Consider the following 24,077-nt stretch of genomic DNA (forward strand, 5'->3'; position numbering starts at 1 on the left):
CGCCATTTTGCAAAATGCCAAGAAAGAAGAAGAGCGCAGATTGCGATGGTAAGTGCATGTTTGATTAACCTGTATAATACAGTCGTTATGTTCCGCACGGCTACACTAACGCCTGTAAGCGAGCGCCGCGCCAGCGGTTCGCGAGCCTCGTTATCGATCGACCGGAAACTTTGTTTGACTTATGGCGGGGAATCTGACTAGCGGCGAGCAATCGAGCGTACAGAAGTAAATACGGCAAAACTTCGCCCCAGGCAAATACCTGATGAATGGAAACAATCTAGTTAATGGCTTTGGCAGAAGCGTGCACTAATTGCAGTTATAAATTCAACTTGAATAACTTGAGAAATGACGAAGTCTGTCTAAACTGCCATTGCGATAACCGTAGTATTTCAGCGTAATATGAGGGGAAATAGTGCCGGTCAGGAGGACCGGCAGTTTTGTAGAGATGGTGGCCCAAGCAAAAACTTGGTGTGCTCAGGCCTCTGGGTCGGAACTAATTTCGAACGCTGCCGGCGGCACAGGAGCGATTTTTACTCGTATCTTCCAAAATTTGTTCCTTAATTCATCTTCCGTAATTGTTGTTACCAGAGCGCTTTGAAAGCTGACGGGAGCGAAATCGCTCGCTGCTCCCGTGTATTTTTTTCGCTGGAACGAACGAACGAGCGATTGAGGGAGAGAGAGCGCACACACCCCGTCGGAGGGAGAGCCACCCACGAGCAGGACAACGCCCGAGAAGGTATACCTTATACTAAGGGAGCTATAGCCTACACATGACAGGGAGACACTGCCAACCCACGAATTCGCGCCGAGCCGCGGAGCACACGACTGGGAGAGACAGAGACGGCTACAATATTAACCCGTAGAATAGCTAAGAGAAGTTAAACGTGTAATCACCTAATGATGCATGCAATAGTAATGGGATTTTCGCATGCAATAGTAGCAGAAGAGAGTAATACCAGAGTGAAATTGTTATAGTTTAGTATAGTAATGGATAGCTTAGTGGCGAGGCTGAGAAGTTGCTTCACTCCCAGCCCAGTACGTGTAGAACCTGTACGAACGCAGCAGGCAGCGGCCAAACGTGATAACAGAACGCAGCCGCCAACGACCGAGCGTGATGCGTTATCACGCGCGGGACAGCTGAGCTGGGCGGCGGACGAAGTCATTGCACGAGGGGGAGCAGGATCACCTCTGATATTCGATACACCGGCTGATCTACACTCTAACGGTACCGGCACAGGTGGGAGGAGAGCACTAGACGCTACCGGACAGGAGAGCCCGATAGAAAACGAGGAGCAGCTCTACACAACCCCGCATCATGCAGGAGGGTCTAGGGAGAGCCTCGAAGTCAACTGGGGTAGCCCAGTCAGTCAACGAAGCAGATGTAGTCTGAAATCCACGCGAGAGAATAGGGCAGGCTCAGAGGAGGACGGCAATGAAACTCCACATGTAGCCGGACAAGCAATGCCTGCTTACAGCAACATGTCACGCAAGACGAAGAAAGAAGAGTCGGATACAGCCGAGCAGAATGATGATATATCTGCCTATTCTAACGACGTGGAAGAGCAGCGCACACGGATGGGGGACGATTCCCGCCCGACAATGCCACGTCATAGCAGCACACCTAGAAAGGAACGGAAGGCGCCAACATTTCGGAAAGGAGACGGAACTGCTTTAAAACAGTTCCTGGTTAAATTTGTCATGACAGCTACCTACAACAACTGGCCAGAGGAGACCTGGTGCATAGAGCTGGGATTATGTCTGGAAGCCGAAGCATTGGAAGCCATGATTGAAATGCCTCGATCACAGCGAACCAGCTATGCACAGATTGTTTCTTGCCTGCAACGAAGATTCGACCCCGCAGAGCGGAAGCACGTCCATCGAAGCGAGTTACGCAACAGGAACCAGAGAGGGGAAGAAACTCCTGAAGAATACGGAGCCGTCGTGCGACAGCTGTTTAATCGCGCATAGCCGGGAATGATCGGTCATCAATTTGAGGAGATCCTGATCGATAAGTACCTGGTAGGTCTGGGAGATACGGAGATTCAGCGCTACGTACTCCTTCAACAGCCGAAAACAATGGATGAAGCTATAACCCGCGTAGACCAGTTTGAAGCAGTAACGAGAGAAACTGTACATAGCAGGAAGCCGCCACCAGACAGGAGTTACCATGTACGAGCTGTGGTACAGCCAATAGATCAAACATCAAGCCTGCTTAACCAACTGCGAGATGAGGTACGGAATCTAAAGCAAGCAATGGGTAAGATGAGGGGTGAAATCGAGAGTCGGGGGAGGCTGCATGAAAACACAGTGGTTGGAGGAAAGGTCAAGGGTCAGGTCAAGGCACACCATACCTACCTATGAGAGGAATGGCACGGTCACAGCAGGACATGGCGCCGATGAGAAACATTGAGTGTTATTACTGCAGAAGGAACGGACATATGCATAGTGCCTGTCCGCAGAGACTGCATGACATCGATATCAAGAAATCCACCCTACCAAATGCCACTGGAACGCGTGGTCAACAATCATTAAACTAGGAAGGACCAGGCATAGGGTCGGTGACCTGGTCCATCACAAGGCGGAGAGAGGTAAAGCACGACTTACTCACTTCAATTTCAATAAAATAAATAAAAAATCTGGAGATATGGAAACTGACGACGAACAACTGGAGATGCAGCCTATAGAAAATGAAAGTAAGAAGTCCATCACAGCAGAGCAGGGCTGGATGCCAACACTTTCAACAGCATCCATACAGTTGCATCCCACATGGAGGGTGCCAGTAAAGGTGCAGAGACACGAAATGAGATTCCTCGTGGATAGTGGATCAAGTGCTACGCTATTAAATGCAGATAAATTTAATGAAATTAAGGCACATACAAAACAGCAATTGAGTGTTGGAAAGAGTGGCCTAAAACTGGCAAATGGAGATCTGCTGGAAATCACTGGAGAAACTGAAGTCCACCTCGAAATCGCCGAGCGAATCTACAAGAAAAAATTGATGGTTGCACTATTAGGAGATCTGGATGGGATATTAGGGCTTGATTTCCTTGTCCCAAACAATGTGATCTTCAACATGGCTTCAGGGATGCTGTCATTGAATGGGCAAGACATTCAAGGATGCTGGATAGGTGGAGAGGGTGGTCGACCAGTCTACGTAGAAGAAACTACTAAGATACTGCCAGGGATCGACTCTAGCGTTCCTGGATGGACATACGCTGATGCGAATGTATCCACAGCCAAGAACATGAGACTGATACCTAGCATAGAATTTAAGAAGCTGGAGTCTCGGGGAATTCAGCTGAAAGAGACTGTGCTCCCCAGAGAAGTGATGAAAGTACCACTCGTCATCAGCCACGCAGGGAAAAGGCCTGTCCTGCTGGTGGAGGATCAACAAGTGGGACAAATGAAGCCCATCGAGGAAGAAGCGACGATGCAGGGACAGGAGAGGGTAAACACTCTGAATAGAATAGCACCCGGACAGCTTGAAGACCACCTAAGGAATCTACTGGACAGAGCAGATGCGAGGCTGAAGCCAGAGAAACGAAGCCGAGTCACTAAAACGGTGCATAACTACCGAGATATATTTGCTGGACCAGGAGATGGCCTAGGAAGAACGAGTATCATTAAGCATAGGATCGATACTGGACATGCTCGACCGATCAAGCAATCACCGCGCCGAGTTCCTTTCGATAGACAGGCAGAGATGGATAAGGAAATTGAAGAGATGCTAAAGAAAGGAGTCATTGAACCTGGCAATGAACCATGGGCTTCACCAGTTGTGTTAGTGACTAAAAGGACGGAGGAGTTAGATTCTGTGTTGACTATAGACGGCCGTTCCGAAGGAAGAAGATGGGGAAGACAGGGAAGAGAGGAGAGATGAACCACCCAACCGTAATGGGAGGACTGATGATTCTTCATGGAAGGATGAAGAGAAACATGGCCGCGTTTTAGTCATGATCGATGGGAATCAAGGGCGAGAGGATCGTACAGAAAACCCTGAGGTTGAGGGGGAGGACCATGGTATATGGCACCCCAAGAACATTAAGAGATTACAGGACAGGGATCCTGTCATCGTCTTCTTCAAGGAACGAGTAGAAACGGCGTCAAATAGGCCTGAGTTTTCTGAGATCGCAGGAATGGGAGCGGAAGCAAAAGCATACTGGGGGCAATGGCACCAACTGGAAGTACACGAAGGACGATTGTATCGGCGGTGGGAGACACCGGTGACACCAACCCATCCAATCCGTCAGCTGATAATACCTGCAGAATTGAGGAAAGAGGTATTTCAACAATTGCATTATCATCGAACGGGAGGACATCAGGGTGAAAAAAACGAAGCAGAGCTAGCATTCAGCAACGATTCTACTGGCCACACTATACGAGAGATGTTAAACGGTGGTGTCAGTACTGCACAGTCTGCGCGAAAAGAAAACCTGGAAAAGGGTTGAAGAGAGGAAGTGGGAGCTCCGTTCGAATGAATTGCGATTGATATCCTGGGACCACTCGAAGAAACTGGAAAGGGAAACAAATTGATTATGGTTGTCTGTGACTACTTCACTAAATGGACCGAGTGCTTCGCTATTCCCAACCAAGAAGCGTATACCGTGGCGGACGTTTTGGTAACGGAATACATCTGCCGGTATGGAGTGCCGTATCAGATTCACACCGACCAAGGACCGGACTTTGAGTCTCGGCTGTTTCAAGGCGTTTGCGAGATCCTAAAAATAGAAAAAACGAGGACCACGCCATATCATCCCAGATCAGATGGCTTAGTCGAACGATTTAATCGCACGTTACAACAAATGCTGTCCTTATTTGTGAGTCAGTACAGGGATGACTGGGATGAGCATCTGCCTTTCGTCATGATGGCCTATCGGGCCACTGCACAAGCATCTACAGGATGCTCACCGAACCTCATGATGTTTGGACGGGAGATTCACTTACCTATAGACGTAATGGTGGGACCACCCCCGGAAAGGCCAGCGGTTAGGCAGTGCACACATGAATACGTACGATGGATACAAGAAGTAATGGAGGAAGCTTACGATTTTGCGAGAGGCGCCATGAAGAAAGCTGCGAAGCGACAAAAGAAGGGCTGTGATAAGAACGTAAAACCATTTGGATTCAAGGATGGAGACTTTGTGTGGTACTGGTATCCACAAGGGATACGACGGAAGCTAGGACATGGTTGGCAAGGCCCCTACCTAGTACTTCACAGAATCAGTGACCTGCTCTATCGAATAAAATGGGAAAGAAAGAAAGTGGTCCACATAGACTACCTGAAGCCGTATCGAACGGAGGAGCCGCCACTGGACTGGAGGAGGGCACATTCAGAGGCGCCATCAAGATCGACGGAGGGAGGAAGTGCCAAACCAGCAGAACAAGTGGAGGACAACGAACACGTTATATGGGAGGAAATCGCTCCGGATGATGATGAGGAAGCCGACGGGGGGAGAGGACGAGGAAATACCAACGACGGCGAGCCCTCCAGTGAGGAGGGGAGGAAGAGTCAGGAAGCCGCCTCAACGGCTAGACTTATAAGGGGAGGGCCCCAGTAAGGAAGGTATGATCCACACAGAATACAGGCAAGAAAGTTTTCTCTTTTCAGATGGACATACTGGAGATCCATGTGGAACCCAGTGAGACAATCTCGGGAGGCGAAGGCAGCGCCACACCCAGGCCGGGCCGATCGTCACGATCATGCCACCGCACACCCCAGTGCCCCCACTGCCGGTACCAAATCGACGATCCTCATCGGATGCGCCGGCATCAACATGAGAGGCACGGCGAGACCCACTCCTCCCGGGTGAACGACATGCCACGACGCCCAGGATATAACCGGGACCGGGAGTGGAAGCAGGCGCAGGAGCAACGACGCCTGCAGGCCAGGGCACACTTGTCACCTTGGCGCCGCTATATTGAGAAGCACCCGGAGGATGTGGAGGTGCTGAGCCTCCCATATGCCTGGGAGGGGCAGCCCATAGTAAGCCCGGAGTGCCTGCTGGGTGTTGTAACGCCCGTACAACAAACCCCACGGCAGCAAGGACACGAGCCGCTGCAAGAGAGGCGGACAAGGAGCGACTGACGGCTAGCGGAGAGAAGGAGGAAGCTGAGGACAAATTTGCGAGCGATTGAGGAGGAGGAGAACTATCAGCGGTAACTGGGCCAGGAGGAACGATGCGAGAGGGGGAGAGTGAGAGAAGAAGGAGAGGCTGAGGGAGAGAAGGAACAACAGTTAAGCAGAAGCTTGGAGGAGGCAAACGAAGAGATAGGGCGACTAAGCCGGAAGGTGGAGGAGCTAGAGGAAGGGGAAAAGATAAAACAGCTACGCGAGGATTTACTCCTCAGCCCATCTAATAGTGAGAACGATAGCATGGGGAGCGGAACAGCTGGCCGGGAGGGGTAGAAATAGATAGGCTTATGTGCATAAATATATAGCGAGGGAGAGGAGTCCAGTATATATATAGTACCTATATCCAGTATCTATATAGTAATCAGGGAACTGTTGAGAACCAAGGCGATTTTTTTTTTCGTATACACATTGTGAATATTATATTGTGAATATAGAGATGATTTAATTATTAGGCAAAATATATATAGTTTCATGAATATTGCAATAGACGATTGTACGGGTAACAACGATGAGATATTATATGGTTATTAAAACTTTCACGTGGTAAAACATTTCTATGTACAGTGTCTACTTGCGTCCACTTACTAACCCTAGCTTCAACTCGTAACAACAATAATGAGATGAGATGAAGACCATAGAATATGACATATGATATAAAGGGAGGAAGATCAGGGGTATCCGAAGGCAGATACTAAGAAAGGTTGGGAGGAGTTGTGGAGATTTCAGGGGGGTGGGGGTGAAGAGTTGTGGAGATTTCAGGGGGGATGACGTCATACAAACCAGAGACCAGTTCAACCGCAACAGAGATAGAAAGTTCCCCTAGCAACAGGTAGAAAGTTTTCCCCAACGACACAGACAAGCGCGGGGAAGGGGGTCCCATGGCTACCAGATGTGGGAGATCAGGGAGTTTCGCCATCACGTACACGCGCCGGGCGAGAGAGCGGCGCCAGCCGAGCACGTGGCAGACAGGGGGGTGTGACGCTCGGACATATACTGGACCAAGGGGGTTGCATCACCTGTACACGTGTTAAGCGAGGGGGTGCCAACGGCCAGGCACCTGAGGTACGGGAGAGGGAGGCACTGCCAGGTTCCTACGTCACCGCAGGGTCCTATATAAGGACCAACCAGTAAAATCACCGAGAGCCAACAGTAAAATCAGTTAGTCTTCGTACGGCCACGAACGAACGAACGAACAAACGAGCGGTTGAGGGAGAGAGAGCGCACACACCCCACTCTCTCTCTCTCTCTCTCTCTCTCTCTCTCTCTCTCTCTCTCTCTCTCCCTCTCTCTCTCTCTCTCTCTCTCTCTCTCTCTGAATGTCCATCTATCTATCTCCCTCTCTCGCTTGTTCGTTCGCTCTCGCTTTCCTACCTCTCTGTCGCTCGCTCGCCCTCGCACTCTCACTCTCTGTCTCTCGCTATCTCCCTCTTTCTCTCTCCCCTCTGTCATATTCTCTAATATTATATATACACCTATACACCTTATACAAGTAGCCGGTCAAGATACTCTACAAGGCACAGCCGTGTTACGAACAAAATGGTTCTGAAATTTCGTTTGTATAAATCCATTCTGCGAATATCCTAGTCCAAATTAATTATAGCTTCCTTTCATTCTCACTATAAATCCCATAATAACCCATATAACCTCTCCCAATAGTCAGCGTACGTTAAATATATACCATATATACACTATACCACACACTCTAGTACCTGCAACATAGCGCTAATGCTAGAAAACACCAGCAGATTCATAACATAGATTCATGACATATGTGTGCTATAGTATAATAAATAATACCTACGTTAAAATTAAACTTTTTGGTATACTTAACTGGCGAGCGGTGCACGAAGTTGCCTCGAAAACATGTTGATTCTCCGTGTCCTTCAGCGACGTGATTGGCACTAGAAATTTGACATGCAGGAATTTAATATCTGGTTTACATAAACTTGTGAAACGAGGAGTGGAGAAGTAATCAGGGGTGATTGACTCGTATATATAGACTATCGGGCAATGTTGCCCAGGCTGACAGGTTAAAGAAATAAATACTGATTTTGTATAATGGAGAATAATTATATACATATTATAAATGTTGTGTGTATATATATATATATATATATATATATATATATATATATAATATAATAACACTTGCGTATATCTCTGCGCACCTCTTGCCAGTCTTGGTATGTTCAACTGGAGACCGGTTATCACTCAATCGTTGCACGACACTGTCTCGAAAGTTACGTGATAATTCTCCGTGTCCTCCAGTCTGGCGATTGACCCTGAAAATAACTTTGATGCGACATATATTATCAAGAGTACATAATAGAGTATGTATGAGAGAGCATAGAGTATGTATCTCTATTATGTACTCTTGATATTATCTGACTGACATATAGACTTTACCGTTAGTTATACCCTATCGCTATAACTATATAGTATACTATAACCACGCATCTTTATGCAACTATAACGCATGAAAAGGGTATTTACAATTGAACTCATTCAGGTATGTGTGTGTTATCCTGATTAATTTATTTATATGCTGCAATTAAACGAGTGAACAACATGAATTAAGTATGAAATTATAACAGGTACGGAAGCGTCAGTTGAGCATGAATTCCTGTATATTTATTTACTCACGTTAGCTGTAATTAGGATGCGCTTCCGAAGTTGTCACAGCTTTAATATTTGACGACACAACACAGTGAGAACATGGCGAAGACGCTTCGGGCCACGTCTATAATTACTGACCGTGATATATCTCGCGAGAAAGAAGCCCGTCACGGCGTGACGAAAGTCCAAGTGATTCGTTTATATATATGCTCGCTATATATGTTGAACATACTGACAGGCTAAAGAGATAATAAATGCTCGTTTTGTCTGATACACAATAACATACAATTCAATAAAGAATTAGGTTAGATTTATGTTTTTAAACCCAAAACATCGCGTCCGTGCTTCTCTCGCCCTTCCTCTTTCTCCTCTCTGCGTTCCTCGCTCTCCTCCTCACCTTCTTCTCTCTCCTCGCTGCCTTGCTCTCCCTCCTCTCTCTCCCCTCTCTGCCGCCCCCTCTATCTCTTCTGTGCTTTCCGCGTTCTCCTCTCTGCCTTCCTCGTTCTCCTCTCTTCTGGCTTCCTCGTTCTCCTCTCTGCCTTCCTCTCCCCCTGTGCCTTCTCTCTCCTCGCTATCGGAGGGAGAGCCACCCACGAGCAGGACAACGCCCGAGAAGGTATACCTTATACTAAGGGAGCTATAGCCTACACACGACAGGGAGACACTGCCAACCCACGAACTCGCGCCGAGCCGCGGAGCACACGACTGGGAGAGACAGAGACGGTTACAATATTAACCCGTAGAATAGCTAAGAGAAGTTAAACGTGTAATCACCTAACGAGGTAACGTAAACGTGGCACGAGCAATATATATTATATATATCTATACGCTATATTCGAGATACGTGCAGTGAGCGTTATTCATGTTATTTGTATATGATGAATAAAACCATCAGTTGTATAAAGACTATCTAAAGACTTGCGTTCATTTCACTCTGGGTTTTCCTGCTACTGCATCACCGTCCTACCTTCGCGGTAGGAGCGAAAAATGGTCCCGACACAAATAAATTACAAAAATAAATTAACACGTGCTAACCACAGCACGTGTGAAAGTCCAGTGTGGCCACCCCTAGGGCCACTACATTACCAATAATAGGGAAAAGAGCGTAGATAATCATGAAGATTTTAAAAGTAAATACATTTCGTGTTTATTTACCATAATTTTATTATTGAAGTGTTTCTAGTGCATGTGCCACAGGCTGTGGCTGAGGGTCAGGGCATAGCCATAGGAAACATGACACAGTTTACAGAATTGAGAAATTCTACCCTATCAAGAGTTACAGGCGTTATGGTGATAAAATTTTGACTGATTTTGGGGGAATCCTAAAACTATTGCAAGGTATGGGAGCAAATCGCAGTTTTGGAGCACTACTATATTTTAGTGTGTTTATTAGCCACAACTTCTCTACTTCTCAATGAATTATCTTGATATTTTATATGAGATGCCTTCATACCAAGGGCTTGTCATAGCTGTAGTTTGGCCTCTTGATGACTCCAGTGTAATATCATTTTCCACCATTTGTTTGCTTTCATTTCAGGTTTAATTATAAATAATTATCACACAGATGGACAGTAAAATGAGCTTCTTCTTTAGAAATACCAATGCATTTACAGTGAAGCCAATGTTCACACTTGTCGCAGCATGTATCCAGTTGTCCGATTTGTTGTGACCATTGATTGCATCGTGAGCACATTTCATGGGTTTTAGTCCTACTGGAGTCTGTGTTGTGGGCATGTCAATGTCCATTCGACCACATCTATCTTCGTTTGCTCTTTCAGGAAAGCTATCATCGTGGGGAATGCATGATTTGCTCGGGGAGAAGACGAGGCATTTGCGCTCTCCAGTGGGTCCAAGTATAATATCAGTCGTTCCTGCATGGATATGGCCACCAGCACCCAGTGGTCACCAGTAGGATTCCATGGGTCCAGAATCACTGAAGCGGCACTGATGCTATCTCTACGGTCTGCCCAGAGCATTCCAGTTGGCTGACCCCTCGCTCGCGGACGTGCGCGAATTCTACTCAGTTTACGACCATGTCTCAGACTACGCCGAGCTCACCTGTGACTCTAGTCTGCTCTACAAGCTGCTCACGTTCTTCGAGTCGGACTTTGAGTGTAAGTCGAAGATGCACAAGCAGCGCGTCGACGCGCTGCGGGGAGTGCTCGGCGAGCTCAACCCACACCACTACCTGCTCGTCTGCCGGCAGCTGACGTACGAAATCGCCGAGGCGTACGGCAAGATGCTCGACATCAAGATGGCGATTATTGAGGAGCAGCAGACGACGCCGTCGCCGCACGCCGTCAGGAAGATCAACCTGCTCTGCGCCGAGTGCATTCGCAATTTTGAGTTGTTCCTCGAACGGCGAGATGCTGGAACAGTTTGACGGCGATAATGTTTATCTGGTGCTGATAGCTTACTTCTACATGTGGTGCATGCATGCGAAAGTCATTGATTCCAATGTTCACAAAAGGATCGAGTGCATTCAGAAGAGCATTGACTGCTATCAGTTATTAGTTAGTTATTGTGAAAAATACCCAGACATGGAATGTTTGGTGAAAGATGAATACGGCATTTGCAAAGAAATGGTCAAGTGCTCTTTTGCCAGTGAAGATAGAGCAATTACGTAGCCCCTAGTCATTAACAGTGTGATCGTCCGTGTAGCTCATTACAGTGAATATATATATTTATATGCTACTCCAACAATATCAAAATAAACAGAAGCGACAGTGTTACAGTATAGGTTCTTCCTATGAGTTTCTGAAGGCATGTCGGGCATGTCGTTGCCAGTTGATAATTGAAGTGCTAATTAACGCATTTCGTAAGCGGTCCCAACACACAGGTAAACATATCAGTTCGGAGCATAGTCAGACATTGAGGTATGTCAGATTATTTATGGTCTGTTGCAAATTAGATTCAGCTTTGAAGGCGTGTCAGACCCTACGTGCGTTGAAGGTGTGTGGAGAACCCTGGTGTCTAATAGTGCTGCTGCTTTTATTCTTATATGTCACCACAGTTGACATTATTCAATAGTGTAAAATTGCTATGTAACAATAGTAGTAATAGAAAACTTGCCTTTGCTAATATATTAGATGCCTAAAAGTTATTGGCATATATAACCTTGAAAATGTGCAAACGTGCTATAACTCTACTTCTGGCATAAGCAGTGCATGAATGCCTGTCTGCTTTAGTCAATGGAAATTCTATGATTCTATGGTAGCTGCCTTCTTGTATATGTTCTGGAGCACTACGCTGTTTATCATGTGTTATCCTTCTATGCAGTGTACCTATATTATGTATATATATATATATTATTACATGGGGCGGAGCATGTCCATATGTTGGATTAAAATGGTATATGCTATAATTAATGATTATGTATGTGAGATCAGAGGCCGAATTTAATTTCATGAAAATCTCAGAATACGTGACAGCCAAAATCTAATTTTCCGTGAAAGGTTCCTGGTTAAATTATTATCAATGTGCATAATAGCTATTTATAGCCACTATTATGTTCATGTGTTTTCTCATGCCAGGAAGTGTCTTTAGTAATGTTAGTAATTCTAACAGAGAAATACGGAGTGAAGATACCAGAAAAAATGTTTTCGCTCTAACCCTATCACCAGAAAAACACATGGTTAATTTCACGTTACGTTCAGTTACATATGTATATGTTCGTGTCATCCCCTGTACTACTATCAACATAACTACGTATGAATACCCAATATATATATATATATATATATATATATATATATATCCAAGTGACTGTTTGGAATGGTTATTTTCCAGGATATGCTGTCGTGTTTCTTCTTTTCACGTCGATTTTAAAGTAATCGTCACATCGCCGATATTTGTTAATGGTTTGTTTTTTGTCGTTAGTAATTTTGTTAGTTGTTACGCAGGGAGTGAACTCAATAAAATGCGTGGTTATTTCCCTGTGAGAACGATATAAATCCCCCTAACGCGTTTTGTTCTAGCGCGCTGAAATGTTCGCTTTTGAAATTGTTTTAAACACAAGTAGGCCTACGAATCTTTGATGTTGATGCCCAGCAGTTGCGGGTTGGATCTACTGTTTGTTACTCGTCACTGTAGCTTAATATTAGTTAGAGGTGGTAAAACTATATTCCGTTTCATGCTCTCAAATATATGATTTTGTAGTGCGGTTAGTTCTAGCTACCCCTAAAGCATATATACGGAAGTATATAGTGTATAGTGTGGTTTTTCTTAAAAGTTTATTTGGCCATATCTATCCGTTTTTGCGGACAAGCAAACCAGAGGCGAGTACCGCATATTTTACTGTGTGAATCCATGTTTGAAGGGATACTGCTTCGATTAATTATCATCGAACGACTGTATTATGAATTATTGTTATTGTTAGTATAAACAATAATAAATATAGCGCGGTTCTATCAATCATAAAAGGTTTGCATGAAAAGAACTGTACTAGTATTTATATCTCGTTTATAAATGAAAATTTCCACATTAAAATCTATGCTCGGCAATGACTTCTTTGTTGACTTTTCTTGCTGTTAAACGAAAACGGACACACACATCAGATCTGAACCACTCAGAAGTTGTAAGTTTAGGCATGTGCGTAACATGTTGGAATAGGACCGGGTTGTCCCGCGTTCAATTCTTGTGAGGTTACTTCTTAAAATATTTTCAAACTCTTGTTGAGTAAAATGTAACACATAGATTCGTTCTGAGAATATAAGGAATGGTGTTTGGGTGATAGCGTAGCGTGCTGGGCTGATACTCAATAATCCCGGGTTCAAATCTTGTCAACTACGGTAAGATATTTTCGCGATGTTGTTAGGCAAAATATAAACACAACTTGACCATGAGTGATGACCATGTGACTTGACTTTCAATCGAGTGATGTAAACATTTTGAAAATGGCTCAAGGATATGACCTTGAGCTCAAGGCTATGGCCTTGGCCTAGTCATGTAGAAATTTTAAAATTGGAAAATGCAATGGCCTTGAACCCAAGGCCATGGCCTTGAGCTGAAGGCCACGGAAAATCTTAAAATTGGAAAATGCAATGGCCTTGAACCCAAGGCCATGGCCTTGAACTCAAGGCCATGGCCTTGAGCTGAAGGCCACGGAAAATCTTAAAATTGGAAAATGTATGGCCTTGAGCTCAAGGCCATGTCAGGGTCAAGGTCCACACAACAACAACAACTCCTGCATTCTACTCTGCTCTACTGCACTGTACTCTACTCTACTATACTGCTCTGTTGCTCTACTGCACTGCTTCGCTGCTCTATTGAACTGTATTCTACTCTATATACTGCTATACTGCTCTACAATACTGTTCTGTTGCTCTACTGCACTGCCGGACTCTACTGCTCTGTTGCTCTACTGCTCTGTTGCTCTACTGCACTGGACTCTACTCTACTCCTCTACTGCTCTAGTTTATTGTACTCTACATGCGGAGATTCCCACCACTGTGATTCACTGCACTGTATTATCCTAGCACTCGACTCTTTACTGAAATATGTAGAGCTTTCTTTTACAAATTATTGTGCACATCTTTTACATAATCGCCATCATATAAAAAGTACCTCGAAAATTTTAGTACGAGTATATTTATTAGAAAGTATTTCAATCGTGAAAGCATGTGCTAATACGCACGCGCGTATACGTAATAAATGTACGTAATTATAATATATGTAATAATAAATATAAAAACGTGAATTTATAATCAGGGGACCGTTGTCAGGAACATCTGAACTCAATTTTTTTGCAAAGGTCAGACAGATAGGCAGTGGCCTTATACACATTCCGACAGTGGCCCGCAGGCGTAGGGGCCTACAAATCATACGCGGAAAATCACGGGGGACGTGTTCAGAAACATGACTTATCAGTGACTGAGTGGAATATTAACTAGATCCAATGTATTATTTATATATGAAATTTATAACGACATTCGTTTATAAAAGGCCGACCGATGAATTATTTTACCATAAGGCCAAAAGTGTTTTACAACCACTATTGTTAGTTTTAAAGTTCCATTTACAATTGATATACATTGGTGGTTTTACTCAAAGCTTTTAATCACGCGTTCATGCTTTAATTTAACCAATATATCCTCTAATAACATTCAAATAATAAAAATTAAGGAAATATATCATGGAAGTCAAATGTTTGTAAAGAGAATATAGCTTGTTAACAACGCGTTTATCATAGCTCTTCACGAATGGCGTCTCTCTAAAGAGAATACAACTTGCGGTGAAAATACGCTCTTGTCGTGACGTCATTGTCATTGGCATCTCCCTGACCAGTCAAATAATTCAATATCTGTGAACTGACGAAATGCCGGGGAGCTACATAAGAAGACGTTTTACTTTACGGGATGAAATCAGTATGAATAGTATCTCCAAACTCAGGTCGCATCAGGCGTGTACGTATAGCTCTACCCATTTCGTGGTATGTGTAACTGGAGACCGGTAACCACTGAATCGCTCGCTGCTCGACGTTGCCTTGAAAACGTGTCGATTCTCCGTGTCCTCTGTATGTTTATCCGGTTACGGCGCCGCGATTGGCACTGAAAAAATATTTTATGTGCATAAAATTAATATGAAATTCGACAACGAAAGGCGGATGACGGATCAGTTACGACTGATAATGATGTTTGTGTAGTTTTATCTACCCCTCCCTTTCTCTCGCTTTCTCTCTCTCTCTCAACCGGAACGTACCCTGGTCACTATTTGATATGGTTACAGGTTAGGGTTAGGATTAGGGTTAGGGTTAGGGTTCGGGTTAGGGAGTAGGCGTAGGCGACTCCCTAGACTCGTTAGTGGAGTAGGCGAGGTACGGTTCGGCATATTAGATAGTACCACTACCAGGGTACGTTCCGGCAGTACCCCGGGGGACATAGACCCTCTCAGCTATAGTACCTAGAGCTACATCTCAGTAAGAGTATGACACTGTATGTCCTCGTAAATATGAATACACACAGAGTAACAACAACGGCACTGGGCCTTACCTGTTACCAAGCAAACTTTGCCTCTCAATGACGCCATAACTGCACTCGATCGCGTTACCACACCGATAGACTATGAATCCGCAGATCACCTAAGCAAGTTAAACTAATTTACTAGGTCTAAAGTAAACAACTTCTATTCTCCTTGTCGAAAGGCTCAGGCCGATCGAGGCCGATGGCCATGACTCCTGGCGCCATCATGCAGCCGTAAACGCAACAAATATTAACTGTAACTCTGCTGTAACCACTGATCATGTTTATTAGCACCAGCACTGTGTTATAAGTAACACAAATTCATAAACCCAACCACAATGCTACTCCACCAAAGAAATGATTATGGTTTGCTATTTTGTCTATCGATTATAATTGAAATATGTGAAATATTCTTAAATACTAAAATGGAAAGTTTCCTGCACATTGACACTGCCACAATAAATCTGTCACAGGAAGTGTCAACGAGTGCTATAGGTACCACTATTAGCACAGACTAACGGATGTTAGACTATGTATCCGTTAGTCTGTGCTATTAGTAGTATAGAGCTACTTCTTATCTACGTAACCATATAGATGTAGATGTAGATGTTATCTAAACATTTTAGCACGCATTTCAGCCAGGTCATCTAGCGGGCACTTACCGCATAGAAATACATACATATATCCATATACACAATACATCCAGGCTCGCCGGAAGCAGTTTTGGATTGGGGGGGGGGCAAAGACCTAAGGGGGCTCACGATTTTTTTTATCGTGTGTGCGTGAGCGCGTGTGTGCTGAGCGCGTGTGTGTGATGTGTGTGCGTGAGCGCGTGTATGCGACGTGTGTGCGTGAGCGCGTGTGTGCGACGTGTGTGCGTGAGCGCATGTGTGCGACGTGTGTGCGTGAGCGCGTATGTGCGACGTGTGTGCGTGAGCGCGTGTGTGCGACGTGTGTGCGTGAGCGCGTGTGTGTGACGTGTGTGCGTTAGCGCGTGTGTGCGACGTGTGTGCGTGAGCGCATCTCTGCCGTCCTTTCTCCTCTCTGCCTTCCTCTCTCCTCTCTGCCGTACTTTCTCCTCTCTGCCTTCCTCTCTCTTCTCTGCCGCACTTTCTTCTCTCTCCTCTGGGTTATTCCATATATGCGCATTTTATAATCATTTTTCACACTAGATGCCGCTATGATTTCAAAATTCAACAGCATTTCCAGAGCATATAAGTCAGTTGATTTATATGCTCTGGCATTTCCTTGTCATTGGATGGTGGCGCCTCACGTTAATGCAAAACAGCTGTTGATAGTACAAAACAGTACAAGTTTGCAAGCAATTACACGGTACATGAAATATACAGCAGTGGTTCTGAATCCGCATTACGGCAACATGGTAAATTAAGTTGTTCTTAAATAGGAGGTTATAAATATAATATGCACAAAGAAAAACACTAACGAACGAATCGCTGTTGTTTTAACATAAATAATCCCATTTTTATTACCAAGTCAAATGCTACATACAAAATCACAATTTCCACATTGACTACCATATCAAATTTTGTTACACTAGACTATATGCACTTGAACGTGCATACAGAAGTAATCGTTATAAAAACAAATCAAACTAAGCAGTAGAAAAACACAGTATAAAAGTACCACAGCAATCAATGGTGACATAATTTTTTTATAGAGTAGCTACAAAGATGCTAAAGCCACAGCCAAAGCAATCGATGATGTGACACACATTAGCAATAACCTAGCTCTAGTAACTATAACCCGCGTACAGTTGCCGCAGGCCTGCAGAGCTACTAGAGCTAGCAATAACCCTGCTACTGCAAACAGTAATAACACAATCTAGTGTCAAACTTAAAACTATATGAAGATGCCATTGTGCAATTCTTCTTATACAAGTACATATCAATTACCGCATTTCAGGTACATATACTATTCCCACAGTGGTTAAAGTAAAAATGCGTAGCTGGGGGCCTAAAATACTATGTGGAAAAACATGGTGAAAACCATAACTGGCATGCTTGAAGTGAAAGATCAAAATTAGGTGCATCTCAAGGAAAATAAACCAATTTCATTCATATGCTTGTTTGCAAACACCTTTCTTTGATCAACAGACTTATACCATCTTTACCAAAAATATTGATGATTTTAATGATGTAGAGATAATTTGTTTCACCTACGAATTTGTGAAAATAAGTAGTATATGTCACAAATTTCATAATAATTCATCATAACTCCTACTACGCTCATGATTATACTTCTTGTGGTTCAGGTATAACTTTTTAGCATAGAACCCCACATAAAAATACTCAGAATGCAAGCAAACACCATTAACGTGGGCACATGGCATGTCTACCTCCATCGATAGGCAGGGTCGCCCCTGTAATGAATGAAGATTCATCAGAAGCAAAAAATGAGATTGCTTTAGCAACCTCGTCTGCCTGACCAACTCGCCCCAGTGCATGTGTCATCTTGCTCCTTTCCAGAAACTGTAATAGAAAAGATCCCAGGTTCTTTTTTGAAAAAAACAACAACAACAGATTCTATAAATAGTGGTATATTGATATTGCTACCTATATATTCTATAGAATATTATACATGTGAAAGAATTGAGACAAAGAGAAAGACTTAATTGAGAGAAAGTATTATTTTGATGATATATATATATATATATATATTTGTATTTTGCACGTTATGTTTTTAGTGTTACCTACCGCAGCATACGCTACTTCATCCATTCCTCCTCGCTTGTGAATATCTGTAACTATCACACCAGGACTGAAAAACAGAATTCACACTTATGTGAAAAATAAATTACCCACCACTATGATATTAAAATTATCGCAGCGGTTCTGGCAAATGTTAAAACGAAAAACAGAAACGTTACAGTCTTGAAATGCACAGCAGGATGTGCTAGAATTAATATGCTTAATTGACGTTTGGCCAAAATCTATGACACAGAGGGAGTTTAGTGTACGATTAGCATAATAACAAAAATGCTCCACATAACACGTAGTTATGGATATTATCAAAGAATTTTAAACTGTCTATACTTCAGTTACACATAATATCAGGAGTAACATAATATAGGGTATATTATCTTACTTCTGATAATATAACAGCAGGGGCGGATCCAGAATTTTTGGAAGGGGGTGTCCAGGAAGAAATAAAGAGCACCTTTTCCTGCTTAATTTTTCTGGTGTTTTAAAAAGCTGCCGAAGGGGACTTTAGAGGGGGGGGGGGTTGTGGGACCTCCACCAAATTAAAAAAAAAAGGTGCATTCTGAGAGCATCTGAGCAATAATTTTGATGTCTAGAATGCAAAAGTTTATCAGATCCGGTCCCTCTTTGCCAATTTCTAGGTTTTTATAACAAATTTATATATATATAAGTAAATCTTTATCAGAAAAACTGGCCCTAAAAAAAATTGTGATGACATTTTTTAGGGCACTTTGAAATTAAAGGGGGGGGGGTCCGGACCCCGGACACACCCCCTTGATCCGCCCCTGAATAGGGTAAGCAAGTAACAAATCCCCAACGAATAATGGTGTCTTACTTTACAGCATTGCATCTGACTCCAGTACTTGCTAGATCTGAAATGAATTACGCATGAATACCAAAATAAATCCAGACTATATTATATATATAACAATGAATTACGTTAGGTGACAGCGACTCGTATACAACACATTTAATTCAGGTGTGTAAATGTTTCTAATGTCATTCAACGCTGACTGCCGTAATAAAACAACATTACTTTGGCTGTTTGGTAAGCAAAACAAACTGTAGTCTGTTTTTACTGGGTGATGCAAACTGGGAGGTAACATTACTTAATGAATAAATAATATATTTAGCAGTTTTTGCCATCTAGAAGAAACTCCACAGAAATGGTTAATGTTGAGCATGTAAAACTCTATTGCTTTCAACCGTAATTAATTATGCATTGCACTAATTGCATGCTCTGTACAACATATACTCTACACCTTGTAATATAAGTACCTTTGGAATCTGAAAAAAAAGCATGCATGCCAGACAGGACCATGTAAATCTACACTCACTACAGTGTTTGTTGCAGAACACACAATTCTAACAAATAGCTTTGTCACAGGAACACGGTTACCTTTCATCAAAATACAAAGAATAATAACTAAACAACTTGTCCAAACCCCATTTAAAAAATAGGTTACTAGGTTATTTTCTATAGACTATAATAGACTTCTAATTATTGTTTGTTTAACTGATTTGAACAGAGCCAATCAGATGAGCACAACGAGCTTGTAGTGTTTACCTAGAGCTGTGCATCGAGTAAACTGGTCTATGGCAGACTTCGACATGCAATACGCAGTGAGGCCAGGGAACTGAAATATGGCAAAAACGCATGTAGGTTATGAAATACAGAAATACACGAGCTAGATAAATGTACGACTTCATTTAGTGAATACACTCAACAATAAAACGTCAAAATCAGATCTCAACCCCACATTGATAAAGACAGTGACACGGGTAAGAACTTATGCACAGTTCGGGAGCCTACAACTAAGAACAAACAATGACCTAAATAGAAAGAGGGCACCTGCCAAGAATTTGCATTATAAATAATTATGAAAATATAGTAAAAGGATTAAATGATGAGGATTTAAAACATGTGGCTCACATGATCTTAACGTAAATTTTACGGACAATTTTGCCTACTTACCGATCTCAAACCATTGACACTGGAAACATTCACTATTGTTCCTGTAAAGTAAATACAAAATATTATAACAACACACATAACTAAGTTTGAAATGCTACAATTATATCTGTGGAAGATTTTGCTTTTCAATGATGTGCTACGTTTTATAACTGCAGCTGCAAAAACTGAACAAGCACTAAAAACAAAACCGGTTATGAAATGGATCCAATATGTTTCAATGTCTTTAAGTATCGACCAGTGGTATAATACACAATCAATTTTATTGGTAGAAGTATTGATCTAACAAACAGGTCTGGTGCATGGTTGCCATTGCATGTGTATTTCTCAGCTGACAAAAACTATTTACCCTTTGATTTAATCAGTAATGGAGCAGCAAGTCTTGTCAGGTAGAATACTGATCTAGTATTGATGTTCATCTGTTTGTCATACATCTCCATGGTAGTGTTTAACAAGGAAGCAACAACACCTATTCCTGCATTGTTCACCTGAAAGACCAAAAGAAGAGATAAAAAAGCGAAGAAAGTAAAAAGATGGGAAAAAACAAATTTCATATTCAAACAAACTCTACTAGTTAGTTTAATTGCAGACACGTGGATACAACGTTTACGTGTAGTAAAATAATTTTATATGTATACATACCAGGACATCTAGAGTGTTATTATAATATGAAGCACATTCTTCAAAGACTCTCTCTAGATCTGCATCAACAGCTAAATCCCCAGCACTGATGAACACCTAGAACATAACGTTTGCATTATGTTACACAAAAGGCAACTAATTATTTGTTATTATAAGGTGACTGGTGTCGCATTGTTCATCATTTAGTGACTGTTAATATTAATATTAATAATTTTAGAGTTATGAAATGATGCATCAAAAAATTCTTCAAGAATTTCATACCACACTTCCACAACTTTAGCCTACTGCTGTCTCTAACGATAATCAAATTCAATAAAAAATGCTTTGTTAATTGTGATGTTATTCTATATTGTAGACCACATGTATGTGTTCCTGTACATCTCAAAATACACACAATGTAATTCACATTTACATTAAACTGCACCTCAAATATCATTTCATGGGGTTGGCCTACAATGAATTGAAATCTTTTATACAGGTCTGTTTGAACAGAGACAAACCTCATTTTCTGCTAGTCCTTCTTCTATACATTTCCGCTTAGTATCATCGAGGGACTCTGTATTCCTGCCAGTGATGGCTAGTTTAGCACCAAGGGATGCAAAGTAAATGGCTGTTGCTGCTCCAATACCCGAGCTTGCTCCTATAGAGGAATAACAGCGCAACCTTACATTACTTTTGAACTGAATGAACTATTACAGCTAATAATATAAGTAATATACTGTACATTTAACAAACCCAAGTACATGACACTTTTACGTACCGACCTACAGTGCAAAACGCACGCAACTAGCAGTAGAGTCAGTTATTCAATCTCCATAATCCAGAGATGCCAACATATATTTGAAGCAATCCGTAGTTTCTGGCCATCAAATTAGTAGTTCGAGCCCCGAGCACTACGTGACCCGAGTTTGCTAGGGGGGTCCGGCATGCCCCCCGGAAATTTTTTTGATTCTGAGATGCAATTTCCTGCATTCTGAGGGTCATAAATGACAATAAATTGACAAAAAATGACAATAATTGACCACCAATTTTTTTTTTCGATCACAGTGAAATTCGTAGTTTGATACAAACTGGTCGTAGTGGTGCAAAAGGAATAGAAATTCGTATAAAATACGGATAAATCGTAGTGGTTGGCATCTCTGCATAACCCATCAATATAAATAATTGAATTAAAGTAGATTGGATATATTTACATGATCACATGTTAATGGCATGTTGATTATTGGAATTATTTAATTTGACATGACAACATAGCTCTACAAACTTGGAATACATGTTCAGATTTGTTAATTAAGACTGATCATGCAGTGGCAGATTTAGGAGGGGGAGGGGTGGATTGGGTGGCTAGCCATCCCCCTCTGGTGGACTAAAAATATTTTTACACACGTATATATACCAATTGATTATTGCCATGTATAATAGTCGCGTGGCTGAACAAAACGGCACCTGATGCATGGGTTAAATTATGTAATTGAGTGGCAAAGTAGGTTACAACCCTTTTGCAGCTTTTTCCACAATTCCAAGAAAGAGTTTTGCTGTTGCCCTTATCCCAGCGGTGGTCAACCCCCACACATATTCAATAATGAGCGTGACTTAAACAATGCTCACTCCCACCTGTACATCAATCAATGCCACGCTGCAAGCGCAAGAATTGTTCTACTAAAAAGAGAATTGTCGTAGTCAGAATGAAGGCTGTACATGTACTCAAAAGTGCCTCAAATACCACAGGCACTTGGAGCGTTTCAATAAAATATAATGCTAAATAAATGTGACATCTATTTACTACCAAAGTCTTAATGTTTCTAATTCTATACTCTCTTTCAGTGTCAGTGTGCAGCGTGAGCAATAGCCGCCGCCAGCGTTTGTTGCACATGAGCATTTGGATGGCATTTACAAGAAATTGTCGGCAATAATAGGTGAAAGAGAGTATAGAAACATTAAGACTTTGGTAGTAAATAGATTTCGTATTTATTTAGCATTATATTTTATTGAAACACTCCAAGTGCCTGCGTCAAATACCATCTCCTGCAATCGACATTTTCAAAATTTTCTGGGGGAGAACATAAGTCATAACTGACAGTGACATACGCCCCACCTGTTTCTCACCCCCCCTCCTTGAAATCCTGGATCCGTCACTGTCACGGACTTACATCACTCGCAATAATACCACGAATAAACGTGCGTGCGTGCATGTGACATGCGTGCGTGGGTTGAGTGACCACAGTGCTAGTGGCAGTGCTAGTGCCAGTGCCACTACAACCAGTGAACCACTAGTCACCGCCTGTACCAGAGATAGCACAAACTACAGGCACAATGGCAATAGACAGCTTAGCTCTAGTACTATAGCCCGCGTACAGTTGCAGCTCTGCCAGCGGCAACTGTACGCGGTCTATAGTACTAGAGCCATAGACAGCCTAGATATAAAGTGAGTACTGTATGGTGGTAATGTGGTTATAGTACTCCTACTGCCAGTACTGGTATTACTATTAGCACTATATACGAGTCTATAATAGCTCGTATGCTAGCTAGCTCTATACCTACTATAGGCATTACTATACTATACTATACTATACTACAGGCCCGTAGCCAGCTTTCTATTGGGGGGGTTCGTTTTTCAAAATGTTGGCAATTTGCCGGCAGGGGCGGTTACAGGATTTGTAGCAGGGGGTCTAACTTAACCCATAGTTGCGAGCACGCGAAGGGGGGGTGTGGGGGGCCCTCCCCAGAAAATTTTTAAAATACACCCCCTCAGATGCGTTTTCTGGCGAGCAAGGTTGGGGTCCGGACTCCCTGACCGCCCCCTGTACACGCCCCTGCCTCGGTCGAAGCGACCAGGCGAGAGAGCCAAGCGACCGAGCGGGGGAGGTGTGGGAGGGAGGTGTTCACTGTTCACCCCCTCCGCACGATGGAGATTTTGCAATTATTACACTAAAATGGAGCGACCTAAGGTAAATTCTTGCAAATTTCCAAAAAAATTTTTTTTGCTTGGGGGGGCTCGGGGGGGGGGGGGTTCGTATCGAACCCCCCGAATCGCC

The 24,077-nt window shown here is 42.9% G+C and overlaps 2 protein-coding genes and 2 long non-coding RNA genes across 4 annotated transcripts in view; 2 read left to right on the forward strand and 2 right to left on the reverse strand.

Moving 5' to 3' along the window:
• The first annotated feature begins 702 nt into the window (after window positions 1-702).
• Window positions 703-6,759, forward strand: LOC106818254. The gene is made up of 2 exons (XM_014822979.1): window positions 703-736; window positions 5,609-6,759. The coding sequence occupies exon 2, from the start codon at window positions 5,609-5,611 to the stop codon at window positions 6,083-6,085; it is 477 nt and encodes a 158-aa protein (XP_014678465.1). The 5' UTR covers window positions 703-736; the 3' UTR covers window positions 6,086-6,759.
• Window positions 6,760-7,620: 861 nt separating this feature from the next.
• On the reverse strand, window positions 7,621-8,905 carry LOC106818270. Its single transcript, XR_001395181.1, has 3 exons — window positions 8,777-8,905; window positions 8,302-8,425; window positions 7,621-8,034 (listed from the first exon to the last, which is right to left on the reverse strand). It is a non-coding gene; the product is annotated as an uncharacterized LOC106818270 (long non-coding RNA).
• A 5,423-nt stretch (window positions 8,906-14,328) lies between these two features.
• LOC106818265 lies at window positions 14,329-14,868 on the forward strand. The gene is made up of 2 exons (XR_001395176.1): window positions 14,329-14,727; window positions 14,760-14,868. It is a non-coding gene; the product is annotated as an uncharacterized LOC106818265 (long non-coding RNA).
• Window positions 14,869-17,159: 2,291 nt separating this feature from the next.
• The window catches only part of LOC106818235 (3-oxoacyl-[acyl-carrier-protein] reductase FabG-like), a 20,125-nt gene continuing 13,207 nt past the window's right edge, over window positions 17,160-24,077 (reverse strand). Inside the window, exons 2-9 of the mRNA XM_014822962.1 lie at window positions 21,543-21,682; window positions 21,043-21,138; window positions 20,750-20,888; window positions 20,404-20,444; window positions 19,996-20,065; window positions 19,264-19,300; window positions 18,423-18,486; window positions 17,160-18,197 (exon numbers count right to left, since the gene is read on the reverse strand). Of these exons, the coding sequence (XP_014678448.1) occupies window positions 18,039-18,197; window positions 18,423-18,486; window positions 19,264-19,300; window positions 19,996-20,065; window positions 20,404-20,444; window positions 20,750-20,888; window positions 21,043-21,138; window positions 21,543-21,682 (746 nt within the window). The 3' untranslated portion in view covers window positions 17,160-18,038. The remainder of the gene's footprint in view (window positions 18,198-18,422; window positions 18,487-19,263; window positions 19,301-19,995; window positions 20,066-20,403; window positions 20,445-20,749; window positions 20,889-21,042; window positions 21,139-21,542; window positions 21,683-24,077) is intronic.

The sequence above is a fragment of the Priapulus caudatus genome, unplaced genomic scaffold (assembly GCF_000485595.1).
Source record: "Priapulus caudatus unplaced genomic scaffold, Priapulus_caudatus-5.0.1 Scaffold36, whole genome shotgun sequence".
Classification (NCBI taxonomy): Eukaryota; Metazoa; Priapulida; class Priapulimorpha; order Priapulimorphida; family Priapulidae; genus Priapulus; species Priapulus caudatus.